We start from the raw sequence: 24,759 nt of genomic DNA on the forward strand, positions 1-24,759 counted from the left end.
GTTTTGGGCAAATATTAATATTTAATAAATGTTTTTTAATGAATACGTGAAAGTACCACAGGCTCTTAATAAATTGATTGTATTTGAGTGTTCTCTGTCCACTTCCTCTCTTCCCTTTAAAAGGTAAATTTATTCATGTTAATTATTGCATTTGCCTAATCTTCCAGGATATTTATGTGACAAATTGAATTCTCGGATCATTTTTTGTACTCTTGGTAGTTTTTATGTAGCATAGCTATGATTTATAATTTTTGTTGATGGTTTCTTTCAGGGAGAACCAGGTAGTATAATAATATCATCACTGCCAGGACCAAAGGGTACTCCAGGATATCCAGGTCCTCCTGGAGTACAAGTAAGCATCCAGTGATTTTCTTCTCTGCAATACTGATTTAATCACATCACAGCATCACATTTTTTTCCTTTCCAGCCTTTAATTATAGAAATTATCATTTAAAGTTTGATAGACATTACATATACCTTCTACCTGAAGATAAAAGCAATCTGGACCATGGAGAGTTTTGAGAAGTGTACTGCCTTGTTCTCTTACTTTTCTATCCAATCTCCACAGAAATACTTGTTGTGGTGTTTGGCAGTAAAAATAGGCTTCTGTGTTTTTATTCTTGTACTGTGGGTATCAGTAGAGTAGCAGGAATAGTCCTGATGATTGTAAATGATGTGATTAAAAATAAAATCAGATTTTATGTTTTGTCCCATTTAAGGTATTAGAAGATATCATATATAACACTATCAGTTATGTATAATATATAAACATATTTTAGGCTGAAGGAGTACAATGTATGTATCAATTATAATCTTAAGAAAAACATTATGTTAGCCTACAGATAACATATGCATAGAAACAGCAATAAATTTAGAATATTTATAGACTAGGAAGTCAGTTTCTTGAGGTTTAGATTTCATGAGGATTGATCCCCAAAATAATAATCAGTACTTTCCAATATTTGATCACTAAGATAACCTGTTGGGGAATTTTTTTAACTACCTTCTGATATCATACTTATAACCCATCCATATACTATTAAATGCTCTCAATCTTACCCTTAACCTTTTGTAAATTTCATTATGTAGTATTTGAAACTACAGAGGAATGCATTTTATATGCATTCTTATATGCATTCTTACTCGTGTACATATATATATTTGTGTATATAGATAGATAGATGATAGATATGTTGAAAAGCATAACTACCGAATGAACACCTGTGAACCCGGCACAGCATGTAAGAAATAGAATATTAAAAATGACTTTTAATTAACTTGTGGTTTCTGTTTTCTCTGAAGAAATAACTATTCTGTGTTTTCCACTGGTTCTTAAAAATAGTCTTACTACATACGCATATATCTCCAATGCATAAAAAATATTGTTTTTCAGTTAGTTCATTTGTTTGTTTATTTATTTATTTTAATTTTTATTTTTGTTCAAGTACAGTTTTCTGCCTTTTACCCCTATCCTAGTCCACTCCTCCAGCCCTCCCTACCACCCTTCCATTTCTACCCACCCTTGTTATTGTCTATGTGTCCTTTATGCTTATTCCTGTAAACCCTTCCCCTTTTCCCCTGAAATTTCCTCCCATCTCCCCTCTGGTTACTGTCAACCTGTTCTCAATTTCAGTGTCCTTGATTATATTTTGCTTGTTTGTTTGTTTTGTTGTTTAGGTTCCTGTTAAAGGTGAGATCATATGGTATTTGTCTTTCACTGCCTGGCTTATTTTGCTTAGCATAATGCTTTCCAGTTCTTTTAAAATGATATAATATTTATTTGGTTTTCTACAAATTTTTATTTTTTTATATGTTAAGGTGCATCCATATGATTGTATGTGGCTCTAGTTTATTCACTTTCATGTCCACAAAACATTTCATTGTGTAAGCATACTACAGTTTGTTTCTCCAGTCTCCTATTGTTGAATATTTGCGTTGCTTTGGGATTTTTTAAATTAAAAAACAATCCAGGATTTATACATAGATATAGAATTGCTAGATTTAAAAGCAGTCAAATTTTCAAGATTTTAAGTTGCAAAATTGTATTCCACAACAGTTGTCATTTTCTTATTTTTTGTTTGTTATTCTTACCTCCCTTATCATCTTTAATCTTATTTTTTAATTTTAAAATTATAAAAACTATCTTGAAACTAATGGCCTTTCCCTTCCCAGTTCTAGCATAATAACCCCACTCAAGGCCCATCTTTATCACTTTATTTTCTAAAACTTCCTTATGATATGTTTGCCCAACATTTGTTATCTACTACTGTAAAACAAGTATTCTAAAATTTGCTTTTCTGCAGAATTTTTTATAGTTATTCAATACATTTATTCTTATATATTTCAATGGTTATGATATTGCAGACCTATAGAACTATAGAACAGAATTCTGGCAATTACTAGAGTTTAAATTTCATCCACTTAGTTCTTTGTACAACACAATCAAGGTTTTGTTTTATTCTCTTTTCTTTTCTTCATTTATAACAGGGCCCAGCTGGTCCGGTTGGTATGCCAGGGCCAATTGGTCCTCCAGGACCACCAGGCTTGATGGTAAGCTTACTTGTATAATTTCATTTCTCCCTCTTTTATTTTTGTTTCCTTCACAAATATTCATATTATATATGTTATAATATAAATATACTTGATTATAATGCATTTTTAATGTTCACAATCTAGAATATTCTTATTTACAAGAGATTTTACTATGTAATCATCAATAATACATACTAAGTAATTGCTCCTTTGAATTAATCCTGATTCAACAGGTAAAGCCAAGACTTAGATATGACACCAAGGTACAATATATAAATAAATTGGTCCTGCGATATCAAGAGGTGATACATTTTGGCAGATAAATGCCTATTTAATTTTTAAAACCTTGAAATATTCTAAAAAATTTGAAGTCAGATAACATAAAAATAAAACTGGACTAAAACATTGAACATGTACTATTTATTGATTTAATTTTTTTCTCTTTTCACTTATTATTATTCAAAAATAGTTATTCTTAAATCATCCATGCCCAATTTTAATTTAATATATTATCGTTTTCCTGAGATACAAATTTATTTTTTTTAATATTTTGTTTATTTATCTTTAGAGGGGAAGGGAAGGAGAGAGGGAGAGAAATATCAATGTACGGTTGCCTCTGCCGAGGACACACAATGTACGTGTGTCCCCTGCCGGGGACCTGCAACCCAGGCATGTGCCCTGACTGGGAATCGAACCATGATCCTCTGATTCGCAGGCCCGTGCTCAATCCACTGAGCTACACCAGCCAGGGCTCTGAGATACAAATGTACAGAGTCTCTTGGAAGTAATAACAATTTCATGGCTCTAGGTTTAACAATACTGTTAACATTCTATTTTATTTTATTTAGTTTTTATTGAGTTTATTGTAGGTGACACCAGTTAACAAAATTATACATGTTTCAGGCACATAATTCTACAACACATAATCTATACACTATATTCACTATATTTTGTATTCACTGCTCCAATCAAGTCTCTGTCCTATTTATCCCTCCTATACACTCCTCCACCTCCTTCCACCCACCTCCTCCAAGGAAAGCAACACACTGGTGTTATTTCTTATGGGTTTTATCTTTTTTTTTTTACTCCATCCCTGCACTTTCCTCAACCAGACCCACCCCATGACAGCTGTCAGCCTGTTTTCTATCTATAAACCTGTCACTACTCTGCATGTTAATTCATTTTGTTCACTAGATTCCACATATGAGTAAAATTGTATGGTACTTGTCTTTGTCTGACTGGCCTATTTCACTTAATATAATGCTCTCCAGGTTGTTTCATATGGTCACAAATGGTAAAGTTGAGTAGTAGATTCCATTGTATAAATGTACCATAGTTTTTTATCCACTCATTTGGTGAACACTTGGGCTGTCTCCAAATATTGGTTATTGTAAGTAACACTGCAATGAACATAGTGTTATATATAGTCTTTCACATTAGTGTTTTGGATTTCCCTGAATAAATTCCCAGAAGTAGAATTGCTGGGTCATAAGGCATTTTCATTTTTAATTTTTTGAGATAACTCCATACTGTTTTCTGCAGAGGCTGCGCCAGTCTGCATTCCCACCAACAGTGTACTGGGGTTCCCTTTCCTCCACATCCTCACCAATACTGGTTGTTTGTTGATTTATTGATAATAGCCATTCTGACACTTGTGAGGTAATATCTCATTGTAGTTTTAATTTGTATTTGTCTGATAAGTAGTGGTGTTGAGTAGAGAAGTGTCTATTTAGGTTGTTTGCCAATTTTTAATTAAATTGTTCATTTTTCTGATATTGAATTTTCTAAGTTTTTTGTTAAAAATATCAGATGCTGCCTGTGAGTAGCTCTGGACAACCAGTTTGGACCTATCAATGATCTACAGCTTGTGTGGCTCTCTGCTGGGCTTAAGTGTGTACAGAAAGAATCAGGCTACACACTGAAGCCAGCTTTTACCAGCGCTGGGCCTGGGGGAAGTCAGCTAGTCTCAAAGTTCCTAGAGATCCATCCCCCTTCACCTGCAGGATTTCTGTCAGCCTTAATCACTGAAAGTGCCTTTAGCTGTACTCATCTGCAGTCTGCTTAAGCTCTACAGGGTGGGGCAAGAAGGGTTCTCATGGTGGAGCTATTGCTTCCCCTGAGGCTGAAGCCACATGGATGGGAGTGCTCTTCCAGAGGAAGATGGCTTCTGCAGTATGGGGAATAACTCAGCACAAGGATCTTGGTAGCAGTTCCTTCAGTTCACTCCCCCAGAGCCACTAAATGTCTGCCATCCCCCTGCGGGAGCTCAGGGTCAATGGCTGCAAATGAAATTATGAGTGTTGGCCTTTTAAGAGGCTCTCTGCATCTCTAGCCATCTCTCCCTGATGGACAGAAACCTTGTTGCTTTTCACAGCCAGATATTTGGGTTCTTTTCCCAGTTCCGATGCTGTAGACTGGGGAGCCCAGCTTGGTGTATACCCACACTTTTCAAGTAGAACACCCTCCTGGCTGCTTAAATATCCCTCCAGAACTTCAGCTGTCACCTGCGGGAGCCCAGCCAGCCCTCTCCTTCCTCAGCACTCCCTACCAGTCTTGTGGTTGTGAGGCTTCTCTCCGGTTAGTGTTCAATGCTTATTCAGGATGATTTCTCTATAATTTAGTTGTACATCCAGTTTGGTCCTGGGACAAGGTTAATGTAGCTTTCACCTGCTCCACTGTCTTCTTGGATCCTCAAAACTGTAGACATTTATTTATTAGTTTTCTAATATTAGTTTTTTATTTTTTAATTATTTTTATTATTGTTCAATTACAATTGTCTGCATTTTCTACTTACCACTCCTCTCAACCTCAGTCAAACTCACCTTTCTCCCTTGCTTTCACCCTCCCCCTTGGTTTTGTCCATGTGTCCTTTATAGTTGTTCCTAAACACCTTTCCCGCCATTGTCCCCCCCTTCCATCTGGCTATTGTTACATTGTTCTTAATTTCAATGTCTCTGGTTATATTTTGCTTGCTTTTTTACTTTGTTGATTATGTTCCAGTTAAAGGTGAGATCATATGGTATTTTTCCTTCACCACCAGGCTTATTTCACTTAGCATAATACTTTCCATTTCCATCAATGTCATTGCAAATGGTAGGAGCTCCTTCTTTCTCTCTGCTGTGTAGTATTCCATTCTGTAAATGTACCATAGTTTTTTGATCCACTCATTTACTGATGGGTACTTAGGTTTCTTCCACCACTTGGCTGTTGTAAATTATGCTGCTATTAACATTGAGATGCATAGATTCTTTTGGATTGGTGTTTCATGGTTCTTACTATATAGTCCTAGCAGTGGAATTGCTGGGTCAAAAGGCAGTTCCATTTTTAGTTTTGTGAGGAAATTCCATACTGTTTTCCACAGTGACTGCACCAGTCTACATTCCCACCCACAGTGCACTAAGGTTCCCTTTTCCCCACATCCTCTCCAATGTTTGTTGTTTGTTCATTTGTTTATTATGGGCATTCTGACCAGTGTGAAGTGGCATTTCATTGTTTTAATTTGCATCTCTCTGATGGATAGTGATGCTGAGCATTTTTTCATATGTCTCTGGGCTCTCTGTATGTCCTCTTTGGAGAAGTGTCTGTTCAAGTCCTGTGCCCACTTTTTAATTGGATTTTTTGTCTTCCTGGAGTGGAATTGTATGAATTCTTGATATATTTTGGAGATCAAACCCTTGTCTGAGGTGTCATTGGCAAATATGTTTTCCCGTAGAGTTGGTTCTCTTTTCATTTTAATGCTGTGTTCTTCAGCCATGCAGAAGCCATTTAATTTGATGAGGTCCCATTTGTTTATTCTTCCCTTTAGGTCCCTTGCTTTAGGTGACATATCAGTGAAGATGTTGCTGCATGGAATGTTTGAGATTTTTCTGCCAATGTTTTTCTCTAAGACTTTTATGGTGTCATGACTTCTATTTAAGTCTTTTATCCACCTTGAATTTATTTTTGTTTATGGTGTAAGTTGGTGCACAGTTTTATTTTTTTGCTTGTAGCTGTCGAGCTCTCCCAACACCATTTGTTGAAGAGACTATTTTTGCTCCATTTTAACTACTGCCCATTTTGTCAAATATTAATTGACCATAGAGATACGGGTTTATTTCTGGGCTCTGTATTCTGTTCCATTGGTTCATGTGTCTTTTCTTATGCCAGTAACAGGCTGTTTTGATTACTGTGGCCTTATAATACAGTTTGATAACAGTTATTGTGATCTCTCCTACGTTTCTCTTCTTACTCAAAATCACTGCAGCTATTTGGGGTCATTTATGGTTCCATATAAATTTTTGAAGTGTTTATTCTATAGATGTCAAATATTCCATTGGTATTTTAATAGGTATTTCATTGAATCTATAAATTGCTTGGGTAGTATGTACATTTTGATGATGTTAATTCTCCTGATCCATTAACATGGTATATGTTTCCATTTTTTTGTGTCATCCATAATTTCTCTCTTCAATGTTGCATAATTTTCTGAGTACAGGTCTTTTACCTCCTTGGTTAGATTTATTCCTAGGTAGTTTCTTTTTCTGTTTTTTATTTTCTTTATTTTTTTAAGATTTTATTTATTTATCTTTAGAAGGGAAGGGAAGGAGAGGAATATCAATGTATGGTTGTGTCTCATTAGTCCCCTGCCGGCAACTGGCCTGCAACCCAGGTATGTGCCCTGACTGGGAATCAAACCATGATTGTGTGGTTCACAGGCCCACACTCAATCTGCTGAGCTACACCAGCCAGGGCGATATTTTATTTTTCTTGTTCCTATATCAAATGAGATTTTGTTCCTATTTTATATTTATGATATTTCATTGTTGGTGTGCAAAAATGCCTTTGCTTTCCGAGTATTGACTTTGTATCCTGCTGTTTTGCCAAATCCATTTATTAGGTCAAGCACCTTTATGGTGGAGTCTAGAGAATTTTGTGTATATACTGTCATTTCATCTACAAACAATGACAGTTTTGTTTCCTCTTTCCCAATTCAGAGGCCTTTATTTCTTTTTCTTGTCTGATCACCGTGGCTAGGACTTCCAATACTATGTTGGATAGAAATGGTTAAAGTAGAGAAACTTGTCTTGTTCCTGAATGTTGGAAAGTTTTAGTTTTTACTCATTAAGTATGATGTTGGCTGTAGGTCTGTCCTATATGTCCCTCATTATGTTGAAGAGTGCTCCCTATATTCCCACTTTACTCATTGTTTTTATCATACGTGGATGCTGTACCTTATCAAAGGTTTTTTCCACAACTATTGGTATAATCATATGATTTTTGTCTTTGCTTTTTTTATGTGATGTGTTACATTTATTGATTTGCAAATATTGTATCATCCTTCCATCCCTGTAATGAATCCCATTTGGCCATAGTGTATAATCTATATAACATATTGCTGGATGCAGGTTGCCAGTATATTGTTGAGGATTTTAGTCTCTGTGTTCATCACTGATGTTGGTGTGAAGTTGTCTTTCTTTGTTGTGCCTTTATTTGGTTTGGGGATTAGGATGATGTGAGCTTCATAAAAAGAGTTTCGGAGTTTTCCATCTTCTTTGATTTTTTGGAATACTCTGTGAAGTATAAGGGTTAGCTCTTCCTTAAATGCTTTGTAGAGTTCCCCTGTGAAACCATCTGATCCAGGGATTTTCTTTGCTGGGAGCTTTTTGATTACTGCTTCAATATTGTTGGCTCTCATTGGTCTGTTCAGGCTTTCTGCTTCTTCTTCTTGAGTTTTGGATGATTCGATTTTTCTAGAAACTTGTCCATTTCACCTGGGTTTTCAAATTTCTTGGTATATTGTTCTTTGTAGTAATTTTGTACAATCCTTTGTATTTCTGTGGTGTCAGTTGTAATCTCTCCTCTTTGATTTCTAATTGTGTATATTTCAGTCCTGTTTCTTTTTTTCTTGATGAGCCTGCTTAAAGGCTTGTTGATTTTGTTCATCTTTTCAAAGAACCAGCTCCTGGATCCATTGATCCTTAGAATTGTGCTTTTAGTCTCTATTTGTTTAATTCTGTTCTAATGTTGGTTATTTCCTTCCTTCTACTTGCTCTGGGCTGTCTTTGTTGTTGTTCCTCAAGTTCTTGGAGACATAGGGTTATGTTGTTTTTTCAAATGTTTCTATCTTTCTTAGTCCTGTATCACTATGAACTTCCCTCTCAGGACTGCCTACACATTAGGAGAGGCTTAGGGAACTCCAGGGCATCTTTAAACATTCCAACATCCAAATTATAGGGGTACCAGTAGGAAAAGAGGAAGAGCAACAAGACGACAAGTTATTTGAACAAATAATAAAGGAGAACTTCCCCAATCTGAAAAGGAAATAGACTACCAGGAAGTAGTCTATCCATAAGATTTCGGTTGCTGTGAGTTTATTTTCATTTGTTTCCAGGAACTTTTTGATTTCTTCCCTAATCTCATTCTTGACCCATTCATGGTCTAATAGCATGCTATTCAATTTCCGTGAGTTTCTGTGTTTTGGGGTTTTTTCCTTGTGGTTGGTTTCTACTGTCAGTGCCTTGTGGTCAGAGAAAATGCTTCATGTAATTCCAGTTTTCTTGAATTTGTTGAGGCTTCTTTTGTGCCCTATCATGTGGTCTATCTTTGAAACTGTTCCATATGCATTTGGAAATAGTGTGTATTTTGCTTCGTTGGGGTCAAAGGCTCTATATATATCAGTTAAGTCCATTGATCTAGGGCATTGTTCAATGCCACAATATCTTTGTTGATATTTTGTTTGGAAGATCTATCCATTTTTGACAGTGGGGTTGAAATCCCCTACTATAATTGTGTTGCTATCAATATCTTTCTTGAAGTCCTCCGAGGTTTTCTTTAGGTATTTCGGTGCTCCTGTATAAGGTGCATATATATTTACAATGTTTATGTCTTCATGATGGGTTCTTCCCTTGAATATTATGAAGTGACCTTGTTGTTATTTTTTATGGCTCTTTTTTAAAGTGTATTTCTTCTGATATGAGTATTGCTACCCGGGCTTTTTTCCTGTTCATTTGCTTGGAATACTTGTTTCCAGCCGTTCACTTTCAGTCTGTATAGGTCTTTTGTTCTGAGGTCGGTCTTTTGTAGGCAGCATATGTGTGGGTCATGCTGTCATATCCATTCGATTCCTTGTGACTTTTTTTAGTATATTTTATTGATTTTGCTATTACAATTGTCTCATTTCTCCCCCTTCATTTCCCTCCATCCTGCACACCCTCTCCCACCCACATTCCCCATCTTTAGTTCATGTCCATGTGTCATAAGTTCTTTAGCTTCTACATTTCCCATACTATTCTTGCCTGCCCCTATTTTCTACCTACCATCTGTGCTACTTATTCTCTGTACCTTTTTATCTTCTGTCCTCCTCCTACTCCTCTGTTGCTAGCCCTCATGTGATCTCCATTTCTATGGTTCTGTTCCGGTTCAAGTTGTTTTCTTAGCTTGTCTTTGTTTTTGTTTTAGGTGTCCTTGTTAATAATTGTGAGTTTGCTGTCATTTTACTGTACATGCTTTTTATCTTCTTTTTCTTAGATACATCCCTTTAACATGTCATGTACTAAGGGCTTGGTGATGATGAACTCCTTGAACTTGACCTTATCTGAAAAGCACTTTATATGCTCTTGCATTCTAAATGAAAGCTTTGCTGGATAGAGCAATTTTAGATGTAGGTCCTTGCCTTTCATGACTCGCAATACTTCTTTCTAGCCCCTTTTGCCTGCAAGGTCTGTTTTGAGAAATCAGCTGACAGTCTGATGGGAACTCCTTTGTAGGTAACTGTCTCCTTACCTCTTGCTGCTTCAAGGATTCTCTCCTTCATTTTAATCTTGGCTAATGTTATTGTGATGTGCCTTGGTGTATTTCTCCTTGGGTCCAAATTCTTTGGGGCTCTCTGAGCTTTCTGGACTTCCTGGTAGTCTATTTCCTTTGCCAGACTGGGGAAGTTCTCCTTTATTATTTGTTCAAATAACTTGTCCACTTGTTGTTCTTCCTCTTTTCCTACTGGTACCCCTATAATTTGGATGTTGGAATGTTTAAAGATGCCCTGGAGTTCCCTAAGCCACTCCTAATTTTTTAAAATTCCTGTTTCTTCCTTCTTTTCTGTTTGGTTGTTTCTTTTTTGCTTCTGGTCCACTCCATTGATTTGAGTCCCAGTTTTCTTTCAATCAATATTGGTTTCCTGTTCATTTTCCTTCATTTCACTTAGCGTAACCTTCATTTTTTAATCTAATTTGCGACTGAATTCACCAAGTCTGTGAGCATCCTGATCACCAGTGCTTTGAAATGTGCATCTGATAGGTTGGCTATCTCTTCATTGCTTAGTTGTATTTGCTCTTGAGCTCTGATCTGTTTTTCTGTTTGGGCCATTTTTTTTTTCTCTTGTTGCACATGTTACGTATGAGGGATGGAGCCTTACATGTTCACCAGGGCATGGCAATTCAGTGGCTGGGTGGTCTCTGTATGTCAGGGCAGGGCCTGAGAGGGAAGAGTGGCACTTGCTCTGCTCTCTGTCAGATTTCAGTCCCTTCCATTGCTCTCCCCAAGCAAACTGGGCCCTTCTGGTGCTAATTCCCAGGTGGATGGGCTTGTGTACTTTCTAGGATCTTGTGTACTTTCTAGGATCTTGTGGTTCTCTCCAAGGAACTCTCCTGTGAAGCTGGGAGTTCCTCCCAGCACCTCAACCCCCACGGATGTTTTCAATGTGTGTTTTGAGGCTTTATTTCCTGGCACTGGAGCCCTGGGTTGAGTGGTCTATCTCCCTCGTTTCACCTCATTTATCTGTGTGCAAATGTGGGACTGTCCAGTCAGCCAGCCACCTTGTGCTGTGCCTAGCTTCACAAAATCACCGCCTTGCTGGGTCTGCTCACTGCCACCCCTCACTCGGGGTCTTCCAGCCATTGCCTGTGTGCCCAGGGTCTGTCTGCCTACTAACAACTTGCACATCTGGTGCCACCAATTTTTTTTTTTTTTTTGCCATGATTCCTCTCTGCTTGGCTGTCAGACCCTGCCCCTCCCACTGGTGTGGATAAATTTTTCTCTTTTAACTCCTTAGTTGTTGGACTTCCATACAGTTCAGTTTTCTGTCAGTCTTGGTTGTTTTTCTGTTTCTAAATTTTTGTTGTCCTTATTTTGGTTGTACAGTGTGTCTACTGGGTGCTTCTATCTTGGCCGGAAGTCCCCGGTACTCTATGACTTTTGACTGGAGCATATAATTCCTTTACATTTAAGGTTATTATTGATAGGTACTTATTCATTGCCACTTTTTCGTACCTGTGTTCCTCTCTCTCTCTCTCTCACTTTTTCTTCCTGTTCTCAAAGTAGTCCCTTTAGCATGTCTTGCAGAGCTGGTTTGGAGGAGTTATATTCCTTTAGACTTCTTTTGTCTGGGAAGCTCATTATTTCATCTTCCATTTTAATTGGGAGCTTTTCTGGATGATGTAGTCTTGGTTGCAATCCTTTGACTTTCATTACTTGGAATATTTCTTGCCATTCTTTTCTGGCTTGGAGTATTTGCATTGAGAAGTCAGATGCTCCCAGCAATTCTACTGCTAGGATTGTATCCTAAGAACCCTAAAACACCAATCCCAAAGAACATATGCACCCAATGTTCATAGCAGCATAATTTACAATAGCCAAGAGTTGGAAGCAACCTAGGTGCCTGTCAGTAAATGAATGGATCAAAAAACTATGGTACATACACACAATGGAATTCTATGCCGCAGAAAGAAGGAAGGAGCTCCTACCTTTTGCAACAACATGGATGGAACTGGAAAGCATTATACTGAGTGAAATAAGCCAGGTGTTGAGGATGAATGCCATATGATCCCACCTTTAACAGGAAGCTAAACAACAAAACAAACAAGCAAGCAAAATATAACCAAAGACACTGAAATAGAGAACAGGCTGTCAGTGACCAGAGGGAAGACGGGAGGAAATTTCAGGGGAAATAGGGGAGGGATTTAGAGGAACATATATAAAGGATACATGGACAACAACTGAGAAGGGTGGAAATGGGAGGGAGGGGGAGCACGGGTGGTGGGATGGGATCGGAGTAATAGAAAACCGTACTTGAAAAATAATTAAATTTAAAAAAGAAAACTAAAAAAAAAGAAAACAACTTACTTTAATGACTATTTCATATAAACATCAAAGTGTAACTTTAATGTGAGAATCTGACTAAACTATAGCTCACAATCAAAATAAGAAAGTGTAAAAAAAGGCAGTGTAAAGTAAAATGGTAAAGTAGAAAAAAAGAGAAGTCAGATGCTAATCTTATCAGGGCTCCCTTGTATGTTGCTTCCTGATTTTCCCTTGCTGCCTTCAAGATTCTCTTTTTGTCTTGGAATTTTGCCATTTTAATTATGACCATTTTAATTTTAATTATGACCATTTTAATTTTGCCATTTTAGTGTTGAAGTGGGCCCCTTTGGGTTCCTCTTGATTGGAACTCTTTGCAATTCCTGGATTTGTGTGGTGTTTTCTCTCATCAAATTAGGGAAGTTTTCCATCATTACTTTGTCAAACAGGTTTTCTATTGCTTGTTCTTCTTCTTTTCCTTCTGGTATTCCTATTATATGGTTATTATTATATTTCATATTGTCTTGCCTTTCTCTTAATCCTTCTTCATTCTTTTGAGCCTCTTTTATTTTTCTTGCTCTTTCTGAGTGTTTTTTCTACCTTTCCCTCCAGGTGGCTGATCCAGTCCTCTGCCTCATTTTGATTTCTTCTACTGTGTTCTTCAGTTCAGAAATTGTGTTCTTCATTTCCTCTTGACCCTTGTTGATTGATTCTTTTTCCTTTTTCATATAGATGTATTTTGTAGAGAGTTCATTCTAGAGTCCCTGTAGTTTTTGGTAATTCTGTGAAAGCTCATTAAACTTCTTGATAACCATTGCTTTGAACTCAGTATCTGATAGTTGACTTGACTCTAGTTCATTTAGCATTCTTTCATGGTCTTCCTCTTTTCCAGTCATTTGGGGATTGTTTCTTTGTCTTCCCATTGTTTATGGGACTCTTCTTTTTAGCCTCCACTTCTTAAATTGATCTCTTCTGACTCCGTGGGTTTATGGCGTGAACTTCTATGGTAGGAGTCCTGTGAGATTCAGTGGTGCGGTCTCCTTGATGTTTTGAGGTCACTGATTTTGGGCTGTTGTTTATGTTGGCTTTCTGTATGTCTTTGGGTTTTAATTGTTGTTGGGTCTTTCTTTGCTGGTTCCTTCCCTCCCACTAATTAACTTAAGATTACTTTGTCCACCATGTCTCATATTCTCTTGTGCAGGTTTGTACAGGTTGTGTTTACGCTAGTTCTTCTCTGTGTACAAAGTTTTGAGGCTTCTCTCTTGCTATTGTTCAATTTTTTTTTCTGAACAATTTCTCCACCATTTAGTTGTATTTTTAGATTGGTCCTGGGTTGGGGTTAGGGTGGATTCCACTCCATTTTTCACATTCTTCCACTGTCTATTGGTGGTTCCTTTGTTGTTGGATTTCCTCTTCCAGCCGGTATCTTGGTGTTCACAGCTCCAATGTACTCTTTATTGTGATCAGTTGGAGGGTGAAGGCAAAATGCTTTAAGACAGCAGGAATGTATTCTATGGTATATAAAGTTCCAACCCATAGCGAAGAGATAGGAGATCCTTTGGCTATGTATAGTGTTAACCATGATATTTTACCCAACTAGCCACTTTTTAGAAAGAGTGAAAAAATGGTAAGACTCTTGTTAGCAGGGGAAGGATTGTGAGTTGGATCTAGAAAGCAGTGAGCTTTGGGGAGGTCAGATTATGAGGTAAAGTGAAAATGAAGGATACATGGACAATAACAGGGGCATGGAAACCAGAGGGAGGTGAGGAGGGTTGTGGGTGGTGGGCTGGGCTTGGGAGAAAAGGCAAAAAACTGTACTTGAACAACAATTAAAATAAAAATATAAGAAAAAGAAAATGGGTTTAGTGCACTAGAGAATAGAGTTAACCACAACAGTAACGAAGTTCAGGAACAGTGAAGTGAGCTAGGGTTTGTAGGGATTCTGGGTTGTATTTACAATTGTGTGGAACAGCAATTATTTACAATAGTAATAGAGCAACAATCATATGACAGAATCTGTGATCTGAATAATAAGAATAGGAAGTAAAGGACCTAGAGTAGTGTGCTATTTGAACACAAGTGAAGTAAAAGACGGAAAATTAGAAATACACTATGGTAGAGAGAACAAGGGAAACCAGTCAAACAATGCGATTTAACAAACCAAGAGTAGAAGACTAAACAGAAAGAAGAAAAATTTTAAAATACTAATAAAATAAAATATGTAAGAATAATGAAAAATAATAATACAAATATAAAATAACTTGCAAGTTCTCTGGAGTAGCAAAGTGAAATTTGTCTCATTGTCTCAGTTGTTGAGATGACCCCTCTGTGGGTCTAACTCTGGTCCTTTCAATGCTCCATGTTTTATTTTCTTACTTGTGGGAATTTTTTTTAAAAGGAAGGAAGGAAGAAGGAATAAAAATGAAAGAGAAGAAAAAGGAATAAAAAAAAGAATGAAAGAAAGGAAGAAGAAAATTTTTTTTAAAGCTTCCTCCTGGCTTTAAAATGGCCAAACCGGTTCTTTTGGTCTTCCTGGATGCAGCAGGCTGAGAGGGGGTTGGTTTTGCTTTTCTCCTTTCCTGAACATCACTCTTCACAGTTGCCCTGCCTCCAACCCAGTTTCTCAGTTTGCTGCTGGGGTCCCCAGTGCCCTTCTGTACCCAGCCTAAGCCTCCAGTCCACCAGTTGTGCTGTCCCAGGAGGTACACCACTTAGGTTCAAGATGCAAGGTGCTGTGATAGATGCTAGGGACTCTCAGAGTCTCTTCAGGGTAGTTCAGCCCCCACACTGAGTTAAGTCTTTCTGGGATTGCTGACTACTGAGCCCTGCAGGTCTCCTCTGTGGGGCCATCTCTGCCTTCCTCTTAGAGAACCAGTTGGCCCTGCAGGGTTGGGGCTCTGCTGTGGCTGCTGCTGCAGATGCAAGCTCAAGCCTGGGGTACTGGTGTTAGGTGCGAGGTGCTTCTGGGTGGCGGGGTCTGGCATGCACCATCCTTGAGCTGCTTGCAGGCATGGGCTCTTGGCTTCCACTGCTGGGATAGGATTGGCAGCCACTGGGATTCAGATTTGTGTGTGCACCATGCCCCAGAGTATAAGTGCATGGCCTCCACTGCTGCAGTGGGAGTGCAGCCGCTATAGCTGGCAGGGTAGGGGCACAGGAAGCTGGGGCGGCTACTGCAGGAGAATTCCCTAAACAGCCACTGGATACCCCTTTTACCTCCTTTTTGAAAAATTCCTCTTATTTAAGTGTGCCACTCCAAACAAGTGATTGGCCTCATACACAGCCCAGCTCTCCAACTAGACACAGACTACCCAGGTCAGGGTCCCTCATGGCCCAGGTCTTCCCAGCTGGTGTCCACAGTCTCAGTGGGTGCACACCTCCCCTGTGTGTTTGCCACTTCATCCTTATCTCCGCCACTACTACCACCCTTCCTGTGACTTCAGGCATCCAGGTCCATCCAGGTGCTGCTCAAACCTTGGTTGGCAGGGGAGGGAGCCGTTGAGCTGGCTGTCTCCTAAGAATCCTTCACAGACCTCGCAGGTACTGGGCCTGGGACTGTAGCTGCCCTGGTCCCTGTGCTGGTCCCAGGGACCTTATTGTCCTGAAGCACTCTTCTTACCATCTGATTTTTCAATGTCCTGTACAATTTTTGGTCTCTAATCTTCATATATGCTGGAATACTGTTGGCTGTTCACTGTGTTCCTCAGGAGATCATCTAGGTGTTTCATACATGCGCAGGGGAAAGTGGACTTTCAAACCTGTTGACATTTTAAATTGGACTCTACTCTCAATTCTCAAGAAAGTCACTAATGTGAATTTTAATATAACATTTATTCATGAGACCATTTTGGTTTTGTATGTGCATAGTTGTAAAATTTCCTTGCTTTCATCAATCAAAATTATACCACATTTCATAAAACTCAAAGCAAATTAAGAACTGTGATGTAGAAGAAAAATTACATGTGGTAACAGGTACCAGCACTATGTTAAAATATTTTAATGTTTATGAGTGTATACTTACAGCTAAGTGTACACTCAGGGGACCAAAACATCAAAAAAGAAAATGAAACAAAAAAATTATGACACATATGACCATATCTAGAATGCTACTCAATCTTTAATCAAGTAGTGATAAATCCCTTAAAAATGTTTTCTATAATTAGAGAATTAATTGTCTTTTGCTACTTAAATTAACCTGTAATTCTGATATGAGAAAACTGATGTTTGTTGACATTAACTTTTGTACTTATATTTGGCACTGGTATTATCCTCTGTCCCTACTCATCCTTGCATGTCTTTAGCTTCCCACTGGTATCCTCTCATAAGAAGTTTAAAATGTGTGTCTCTGACTAGAAAGCAATGAGAAAAAAACAGAAAATATTATTTTGAAAAGCTTTTCAATCTTCACATTTATGAAACTAAATAAAATTTTAAAGTCTTATTAATGTTATACTTGTTTCCTTTTCTGTGTCTTTTAATCTTAGGGCCCTCCTGGTCTACCAGGACATCTAGGACCAAAGGTATTTTCTTTTTCTTTACATTTTTTTGTGTGTGAATTCTTGTTTTATTGTCAGTCTTATTGTCAATGAGATTTTAACCCAAAATCTCTTTCTCCAGGGGAATATGGGCTTAAATTTCCAAGGACCCAAGGGTGAAAAGGTGAGTAAAGAAAAAAGGGGGTCATTCAACCTTAAGTTTTCTCCTTCCATTGTCATTTGAACTTGTCATTTTGCTTCTTGCCTCTGCCTTGTTTGCATGTTATATTATTGTCTGTGTAAATTATGAAATATCACTTTCCTTTTTTCCCACTTTTTTATTTTATCCTGCAAATAGGGTGAGCAAGGTCTTCGGGGCCCTCCTGGGCCACCTGGCCAGATCAATGAGCAGAAAAGACCAATTGATATAGAGTTTCAGAAAGGAGATCAGGTAAGTATACAGAGAGGATTACAATGAAGAACTTACTATGAAAGTGGCATTTATTCCATTAAAATGCATTATAAGGTAAATACGGTTATGTGAAGGTATTTTCAAAATAACAAAATTAGAGTTAATTATATTTTTAAAGAGCTTTATTGATATATATTATATATATATATATATATATATATATATAATGTACATACCATAAAATTCAGCCATTTAAAATATATAATTACATTTATTAGTATATTTACAGAGTAATGAAACTGGCACTACACTCTAATTTTATCACATTCTCATTACCTCTTGACCATTAGTCGTGACTCTCCATTTTTTCCCCAAACTTTCCAGCCATAGGCAACCACTAGTTTACCTTTTTCCATGTAGATTTCCCTATTCTTGAAATTTCATATAAATGGAATGGTGCAATATGTGGTCTGCTGTACCTGGCTTCTTTTACTTAATATAATGTTTTCAAGTTCATCCATGTCATAGTATCTATCCATATTTCATTCCTTCTTATGGCTGAACAATATTGTTTTACATACATATTCCACATTCTGTTTATCCATTCATCAATAGATGGACATTTGGATTGTTTCCATTTTTGTCTATTGTGAGTAATGCATTCATGTACAAATTACGTCATGGAAAGGTGGATTATAATGGTCTTAGATGACTATGTTCTTTACATTTCATTGATATTCAAGTAAAAAGATGGTGTTACTCTATAAACCTGTTGTGGTGGGATGGGAGTAATAGACAGAAAACTGTACTTGAAAAATAATTAAATACATTAAAAAAATAATTATCTTAAATATTGCTTCTTTCATAGTAGATAAGGTGGTCAAACATGTCTTATGTGTAGTATAGTGGCCCACCCTTGAATGGAGTATGTGCATTTGATGCATACTTTATTATTATTATACTTTATGTATTATGTATTAAAGTAATACATACTTTATGTATTATTTAGTACATATTTTAATACAATGGATTTAGTTTACTTAAAGGCTAATAAGGAACTTAAGAATAAAGAACAAATTATACTGAAATTCTACCATCAATATGGATTGGATCATTTAATTCTCTGCCAAAATATATATATCATATATAGCCCTCACAGCTCCTGGTTTTAGAGACACTTGCTTTTTATAAAACATTTTATAAGAAGGGAAAGTTATCAATATTTTTATTTTATTTTTTATTTTTATTTTTCTTTATTTAATTCTTGTTCAAGTACAGTTTTCTGTTTTATATTCCCAGCCCTGCCCCCCCAGTGCTCCCCACCTCCCTCCCATTTCCTCCCCCCACCTTAGTTATTGTCCACGTGTCCTTTATACTTGTTCATGTGAGTCTTTCCCCTTTTATTTTAAATCTTGTTTGTTATTTACCTCAAAACTTGGCTTGAATATACACTAAAAATCAATTGACATTAGCACTAATTTGAAAGAATATATGCACCCATGTTCATAATAGTATTATTTACAATAGCCAAGATCTGAAAACAGTCCAAGGGCCCATCAATATATGAGTGGATAAAAAATCTGGGCTATATTTACACAATCAGCCATACTAATCAGCCATAAAAAAGAAGGAAATCTTATCTTTGCAACAACCATGGATAGACCTGGAGATTATTGTGCTAAGTAAAATAAGCCAATTAGAGAAAGTCAAATACCATATGATCTCACTTATATGTGGAATCTAATGAACAAAATAGAAACAGACACATAGATACACGGAACCAGACAGCTGTCAGAGGGGAGGTAGCAGGGGTGGGGCCTGGTTAAAAGAAAGGGAAGGGATTAGCCAGAGAACATATATGCATAACCCATAGACACAGACAATAGTATGGTGATGGCCAGAAGGAAGGGAGGGGAAGGGGCATAGGGGCAGGAATGAGGACATCTTTAATAGTGTCAACAGCCCTGGCTGGTGTGGCTCAGTGGTTGAGTGTCACCCTATGAATCAAAGGGTTGCAGGTTCTATTCCCAGTCTAGGGCACATGCCTGGGTTGCAGGCCAGGTCCCCAATAAGGGGGTGGACAAGAGGCAACCACACTTTGATGTTTCTCTCCCTCTTTTTCTCCCTCCCTTCCCCTCTCTAAAAAATAAATAAATAAAATCTTTTAAAAAATTGTGTCAACAATAAAAATAAAGTTAAAGAAATAATAAATAAAAATAAATTAGGTTAACAAAGATGGTTCTAGGTCCCTTTGCCTAGCAGATTTCAACTTTGAATTAGAAACCTCCTATTATCTTTGGCTATACTACATAAGTCATAGTTCAGTGTGATAAAAACTTTTCTAGCTAACTGTACTATTAACAGTATTTTTAAAAAGATTTTATTTATTTGTTTTTAGACAGAGGGGAGGGGAAGGAGAAAGAGAAGGAGAGGAATATCAGTGTGTGGTTACCTCTTGCGCACCTTCTACCAGGGACCTGACCTGCAACCCAGTCATGTGCCCTGACTGGGAATCAAACTGCCATCCTTTGGTTCACAGGCCAGTGCTCAGTCCACTGGGCCACACCAGCCATGGCCTATTAATAGGATTAATGGTGCTTTCCTTTTCCCTTTTACTACATAGGGACTTCCTGGTGACCGAGGGCCTCCTGGACCTCCAGGGGTGCGTGGTGCTCCAGTAAGTAACCTAAAATTCTTCAGCATCATTTAATGAAAATTAGTATTGTTATATAGTATTCCATGAAGCAATGTAAAACTATTTTTGTGTTTATAGGGTCCTTCAGGTGGTGTGAAAGGGAAGAAGGGTGAGCAAGGAGATCCTGGCAAAAGAGTAAGTGTTATAATTACTAATACACTTTGCAAATTTTTAAAATATGTGTGTGTGTAATTTTATTCTTTCCTCTTAATTTCTACTTCCATCATTTCAAAATATCAGAATTGAAAACATATTATTTTATTTATTATGATATTGGAGACTAAAAAGTTCACTTAATTTAGTCCAAAGCAGAAATAAAAGTTGTTGGGTTCTTGAACCTCATACTTCCTAAATAACAAAGTTTTATTCTTTCATTTCTTTGAATCCTATAGGGTAAATCAGGCAAAGATGGAGAGAATGGCCAACCAGGAATTCCAGTGAGTAAAGTCCATTCCCCCTAAAAGAAAAAAAAAAAAGGCAAGGTCAGAAAGCAGGATCACAAAGAAGCTTGTATTTGGAAATAATTTAAATGAATGGAAAATACTGTCTTTCTCTTTTGAATATGATTTTATATTCCTCTGTTTTTAAGTTACATTTTTTAAAACCAACATCTGATTTTTTAATTTTATTTTTAATTAAGTTTATTGCAGTAACATTGGTTAATAAAATTATATAAGTTTCAAGTGTACAATTATGTAATACATCATCTGTATTTTTCATTGTATATTTACAACCCAAAGTCAAATTTTCTTTCCTCACCATATATTTGACCCACTTTACCCTTTACTGCTCTCTATCCCTTTCCCTCTGGTAACCACTATACTGTTGTCTGTATATATGAGTTTTTGTTTGTCTTGTTTGTTCATTTATTGCTTTTAGTTTTATATCCCACATATGAGTGAAATCATATGGATCTTCACTTTTTCTGACTATTCAGCATGATATTCTCAAGACCCATCCATGCTGTTGCAAATGGTAGTGTTTCATCTTTTCTTATGGCTGAGTAGGATTACATTGTATTTATATGTGTATATATACTTATATATTTAAGTCAGATTTATTGAGATATAATGTGTGTACAGTAAAATGAAGCATTATTAGCATACAGTTCTGTTTTGACAAGTGCATACAGTTGTATAACCAACTCCATAGTCATAAACAATTTCATCACCCTCAAAAGTTTCCTCACACTCTTTCTTTATAGTCATTCTCTTCCTGCCATTCCACCCAAAGCCCATAGGAAAAATGGATAAAAAATGCTCTTTATCCTTATAATATTGCCTATTCCAAAGTGTCACATAAATGGAATCATATTGTATATAGCAGTTTTTTAATTTCAGTTTACATTCAGTAGTATTTTGTATTAGTTTCAGGTGCACAGCATTGTAGTTAGGCAGTTATACTTTACAATGTAGTTCCCCCTATACTTCAATCACTCATCTGGCACCATACATAGTTATTGAATATTTGACTATATTGCCTATGCTGTACTACTCTACATCCCCATGACTGTTTTGTAACTACCAATCTGTACTTCTCAATTCCTTCATATTTTTCACCCAGTCCCTCAACCCTCCTCCTTCTGGCAACCATCAATCTGTTTCTATTTTGTTTGCTCATTTATTTTGCTCTTTAGATTTCACGTATGGACCTAAAAGGTATTATGCTAAGTGAAATAATTCAGACAGAAAATCACAAATACCATATGATTTCACTTATATGTCTATATAGCCTTTTGAAACAGTATTCATTTACATAGCATAATACATTGTACTGCATATCAGTAGTTCAATAATTTTTATTGCTGGGTAGTATTAGTTTGTATGGGTATACCAGGGTATGTTTATCCATTTACCTATTGAAAGATATTTTGGTTGTTTTGGGTTTTGGCCATTATGAATAAATTGCTAAAACATTCACATACAAATTTTTGTGTTAGCATAAGTTTTTTCAGGAAAAGTTTTGGCAGATAATTCTAATTACTACAAAAAGAGGAATATTTAACACATGTGAGTCCAGCAATAATATTTCAAGCAGCCTTACTATTAAGAGTATCCAAAGTAGATATTAAAAGAAGTTTTCAATGACAGATAGGAAATTTGATGACATTTGGAGAGAATTCCAAAGGAAAGAGAGTATTCTTATCTACACTGGAAATTGGAAGCAGTAAAATTATGTAAATTTATTTACATGTGATTTTGCTAAACAGGCAGTCTTCAGTTTATAAATTCCAGATTCACAAATGACTTAAACATATAAAATGATTTAAGAGGAGGTAAATGCAGCACCTCAGTTTCTGACTTATTTGTTTCATGCTTAGGCAGCCATGATATTTAACTATTTGCCTTATTGTTGTCTACAGATACTCCCTAGGGAAAAGGCTCTTCTCTGTACTGGGAGAACTCAAGTTAGGTCAAACAAAGTTAGTTTTGCTAGTGAGGTCTTTTAGGGAACCACCAGCCAAGTGAATTAATGACACTTCCCTGGGCAAGGAGCTTTGAAGAAGCTCTAACTCAGTATTTTTTTCCCTTCCAGTTGCTGCCAGGGCCAGGCCAGCATTTTTAACCTTGATTAAGTGCTATTAGTTTTCAAGGCTAGTCTGGAGCTGAGGATGGGTGATGGGAATAGAGCAAGTTAAAATGCCATGCATTTCAATAAATGCTTCCTGTATTGCTGTAAGCTTTGGTTAATTTCTGGTGTTCTAAAAAAGTTGACTGTGGCCATTTTTATGGAGAAGAGTTTTCTTAAGGTGGCCCTCACTCCACCATTTTTTGCTGATGTTACTCTGTCATCTGTTTTAAAGGGTTTGCCTGGTGATCCTGGTTACCCTGGTCGACCAGGAAGAGTTGGAGAAAAGGTAAGAATTTTAAAATTTGAAGTAACTAGTTTTATTCTCATTAACATAATTCTTTTCTCTCCCAATGTTGAGTTATAAACAAAAAAGTTCTCAGATAAAGTTCTCAATAACTACCTTTTATATTCAAAACATATCTTCTTTATCTATCTTTTGATTCCCCCCCTTCTTCTAAGTTTTCATCCATTGTTCTAAATCACAGTCCATGTGGTGGAAGTAGATAAAGAATTGTTGAACTTCAGCCATTTCCATTGTGAAAAATTGATGCCTTTGCTTTGAACGTGTATCAGCAAAACTTTGTTCTCCAGAAAGTAAACTCAGCACCATTTTAGTGAGGTCCTCCTACTGAAAAGACCTATAAGCTGTGAATTTAGAATGTCTTCACTAAGTATTTCCATGTCCTATACAATTATTGCCTAGAAGTCTGTGGCTAATTCTTTTTTTGTTGTTGATTTTTTTTGTTTTTAATTTGGCTATGCAGCCTGACTGAAGTAATTTTTTTAGTTGCCTGTTTAAAAAGTGACTTTGAAATAATGTGTGAAGCACTGAATTCCCTTATATATATTAGATCACAAAATAACCAGTTTTTTAGTCTCTATAGTCTCTAATTGCTTTCTATGAAAACTAAAACTGAGCCCTGGCTGGTGTAGCTCAGTGGATTGAGTGCGGACCTGCAAACCAGAGGATGGCAGTTCGATTCCCAGTCAGGGCACATGCCTGGGTTGCAGGCCAGTTCCCAGCAGGGGACACAGGAAAGGCAATCATACATTGATATTTCTCTCCCTCCCTTCCCCTCTAAAGATAAATAAATAAAATCTTTTTAAAATATTTTTTAAAAAACCCCTAAAACTGAAAAGCTTTGTTTCATAGGAGGCGTTACAAAATTAAATGTATTCTGAGGACCCATATTTTAATGGTGGTTTATCTCTAAATTAGATCTAAGTTCTATCCTGGCATAAGAGGCACAACTAGAATAAAGGAAGATATAAATACTCAGAGAGTAAGATTGTTTTTCAAGTATTAAGTCAAGTTATTGTGCAGAGTAACTTCTTAACCTAAAAGGAGCTTATAGATAGTTGAAAGGTTTTTATGAATAAGTCTAGAATGAGAACAGAGGTGTGACAGAGACATCTATCCTTGGGTTTTGGCAGTGGAGTAATGGTGGAATATTGTGTTCTTCATGCTGTTTTAACTACTGGTTAAGGGTAATATTTTTGTCTGAATTTGCCTGTCTTTAGCTTTTAAATGCAAACTCACAGGAACAATTATGATTTATTAGATATTCCTGATGATACTTAAGTCCATCAGCTATAACATATCTGTTAGTGGTGGAAATTACTGCCCTTGACAAATTTTATGACAAGGAATATGGCTAAATGTAATGGTTTTAACTAATTCTAGTGGTACCACTTTTTATTCAGTATTTTCTTTATAAAATATTTTCTTAGAAATATGAATCTTAAAATCAAAGGGTGTTAGAGCTAGAGATATCTTAAAATCTTGACTTCTAGATAATGCAGACAAATTAATTGATTTGGTCAAGATCATATAGCTAGTAAATCTGAAAGAACATCACAGGTCTTCTTAGGCTTTAGCTCACTACTGTTTTGTTTACCTTATGTTATATATTTTTGATATATTTTATAATGGATTTCTGGGTCTTTATGGAACTTAGTTATCTGTTACATTTTTGAAGAAGTGGATATTTTCATATGATTTTTACTAACCTACTTCAAAATTG

The 24,759-nt window shown here is 36.7% G+C and overlaps 1 protein-coding gene across 1 annotated transcript in view; it reads left to right on the plus strand.

Moving 5' to 3' along the window:
• COL4A5 (collagen type IV alpha 5 chain) overlaps positions 1-24,759 on the plus strand; it is a 340,149-nt gene that overhangs the window by 175,130 nt on the left and 140,260 nt on the right. Inside the window, exons 9-17 of the mRNA XM_037041949.1 lie at positions 272-352; positions 2,488-2,550; positions 17,067-17,102; positions 17,200-17,241; positions 17,416-17,508; positions 20,093-20,146; positions 20,243-20,299; positions 20,557-20,601; positions 22,968-23,021. Coding sequence (XP_036897844.1) covers positions 272-352; positions 2,488-2,550; positions 17,067-17,102; positions 17,200-17,241; positions 17,416-17,508; positions 20,093-20,146; positions 20,243-20,299; positions 20,557-20,601; positions 22,968-23,021 — 525 coding nt within the window. The remainder of the gene's footprint in view (positions 1-271; positions 353-2,487; positions 2,551-17,066; positions 17,103-17,199; positions 17,242-17,415; positions 17,509-20,092; positions 20,147-20,242; positions 20,300-20,556; positions 20,602-22,967; positions 23,022-24,759) is intronic.

Source organism: Sturnira hondurensis, unplaced genomic scaffold (genome assembly GCF_014824575.4).
Source record: "Sturnira hondurensis isolate 20B ecotype Veracruz unplaced genomic scaffold, ASM1482457v3 Scaffold0003420, whole genome shotgun sequence".
NCBI classification, from domain to species: domain Eukaryota; kingdom Metazoa; phylum Chordata; class Mammalia; order Chiroptera; family Phyllostomidae; genus Sturnira; species Sturnira hondurensis.